Below are 1819 nucleotides of genomic sequence, written 5' to 3' on the forward strand. Positions count from 1 at the left end.
TTCTCGTTGCCGTGGTGACGGCCTGGTGGAGTCTCGTGGCTGACATCTGCCCCCCCCACCAGGTGAGCTCCACGTAGACGTGAACACACACACACACCACACACAGCAGGACACACACCCCCAGCACCACACACCTGCACGACCGTTCCTTGGCCATGCTAACTCTCTCTCACACACACAATTTCTTTCAGTCTTGTCACACACACACTCACTCACTCACACACACTCTTTCCTTCAGTCTTCACTTGAACGGTTTCGGATTATTTATCCCATTCTCCAATCTGTCCAATCTGTGTTTTGCCCTCCTTCTCTGTGCTTCTGTCGTTCTCTCCTTCTTTTCCTCATCTGTTCTTCCGCTGGCAGCAGTGGAGCAGCAAAGGAATGCTGCACTTGCACCGTCTGTCCACGTAGCTCCAAATATCGCTGTGTGTGTGCGATTCCATGTGCGTGTGTGTGTGTAGGTGCGTGTGTGAGGGTACAGTGTGTGTGTGGTTGTGTGTGTGAGGGTACAGTGTGTGTGAGTAGGTGCGTGTGTGAGGGTACAGTGTGTGTGTGGTTGTGTGTCAGAGAGAGAATGCACAGGGCTCAGAGCTGCAAGGAACTCATTGAGAAGTTTGGAAACTCCCCCTTGGTTCCTCCTTCTATGCTCTCTCTCTCTCTCTCTCTCACACACACACACACACACACACACACACACACACACACACACACACACACACACACACACACACACACACACAACCCAATCTCCACCTCCATTAGCTCATGTTCCTCCCCCTTGACCCTCTCCTTTCTCTGTTTTGGAACTTTGGAACACACTGTCTCACACACTCACACACACACATGCACACACATGTGTTCACACACTGGTGTAATTCTTTACCAAATCAAATATACACATAGTAGAGTTCAGAAAAAAAAGTACATTCCGTCTCTGTGCTTGCCTGTCTGTCACGTTTTTTGCATAAAAAGTACCGTTCACATGTGGCAAAAAGCTGAGACTCACTGTTCACAGCCATATAGCATAAATTACATTACACAATTACAACAGTTATGATGGGCAACACAAAATGAAACCATAGTGCTTTGTTTGATCTGCTATGTGATTCAAATATGTCAACCTTTCATGGACTGACTGGTCTCAGTCTATCTGTAGTCCTACACATTAGACTTTGTATTTTCCCGCTTATGAGTCAAGTCTATACGAATCTAGAGGACACAGTACCTTTAAAACCAGAACTTTGTCATATTTAACAGAAAAAACGGATTTGGGCCACTTCGTACCTATCTGCAGCCTGAACATTCTTTACTAAGCCCTGAGGTTTTTTATCCACAGACTCGGCACTGATTATAGGTGTAACACTGCCCTCTGCTGGCAGAATGTCATAGCCCTTGTACCTGGAGTGACGAGACCAACATCAGCAGTACAGGGGGCACCCATGGGCACTACTTCCACAGCTAGAGGTTTCACTCAAGACCTCCGTGGTCTGCACAGACTGCTGGATTGTACCAGCTAAATGGAAGGATAGCCTAACAGGAGCCATAGTCATTTGAGCCATTTTACTCAGAGATCAACATGTAAAAGCATCCACATCGAACCATGGCAATGAAGAACCACTAAACGCTCCTCGGCCAGAGGAGACAGTCCATCTACCATAAGGCTTTGCGGTGTAAAACAGATAAAACAGACCTTTGTTCACAGACTGGAGGGGTTAGGCTACACTTGCACATAACCTTTAGCTTTAGGGCTTTGTCATAAATGGAGCGCACTTTGAGTTCCCCTAGCAAGAGTGGTTGAGAGCAAGGCAAAACTGAAACA

At 47.0% G+C, this 1819-nt stretch overlaps 1 protein-coding gene across 1 annotated transcript in view; it reads right to left on the reverse strand.

The window, feature by feature from the left end:
- mettl24 (methyltransferase like 24) overlaps positions 1-602 on the reverse strand; it is a 28975-nt gene extending 28373 nt beyond the window's left edge. Inside the window, exon 1 of the mRNA XM_012835593.3 lies at positions 1-602. This exon is cut by the window's left edge and continues 77 nt beyond it. Within this exon, the coding sequence (XP_012691047.2) occupies positions 1-157 (157 nt within the window). The 5' untranslated portion in view covers positions 158-602.
- Between the last annotated feature and the right edge of the window lie 1217 nt (positions 603-1819).

Source organism: Clupea harengus, chromosome 15 (genome assembly GCF_900700415.2).
Source record: "Clupea harengus chromosome 15, Ch_v2.0.2, whole genome shotgun sequence".
Taxonomy (NCBI): Eukaryota; Metazoa; Chordata; class Actinopteri; order Clupeiformes; family Clupeidae; genus Clupea; species Clupea harengus.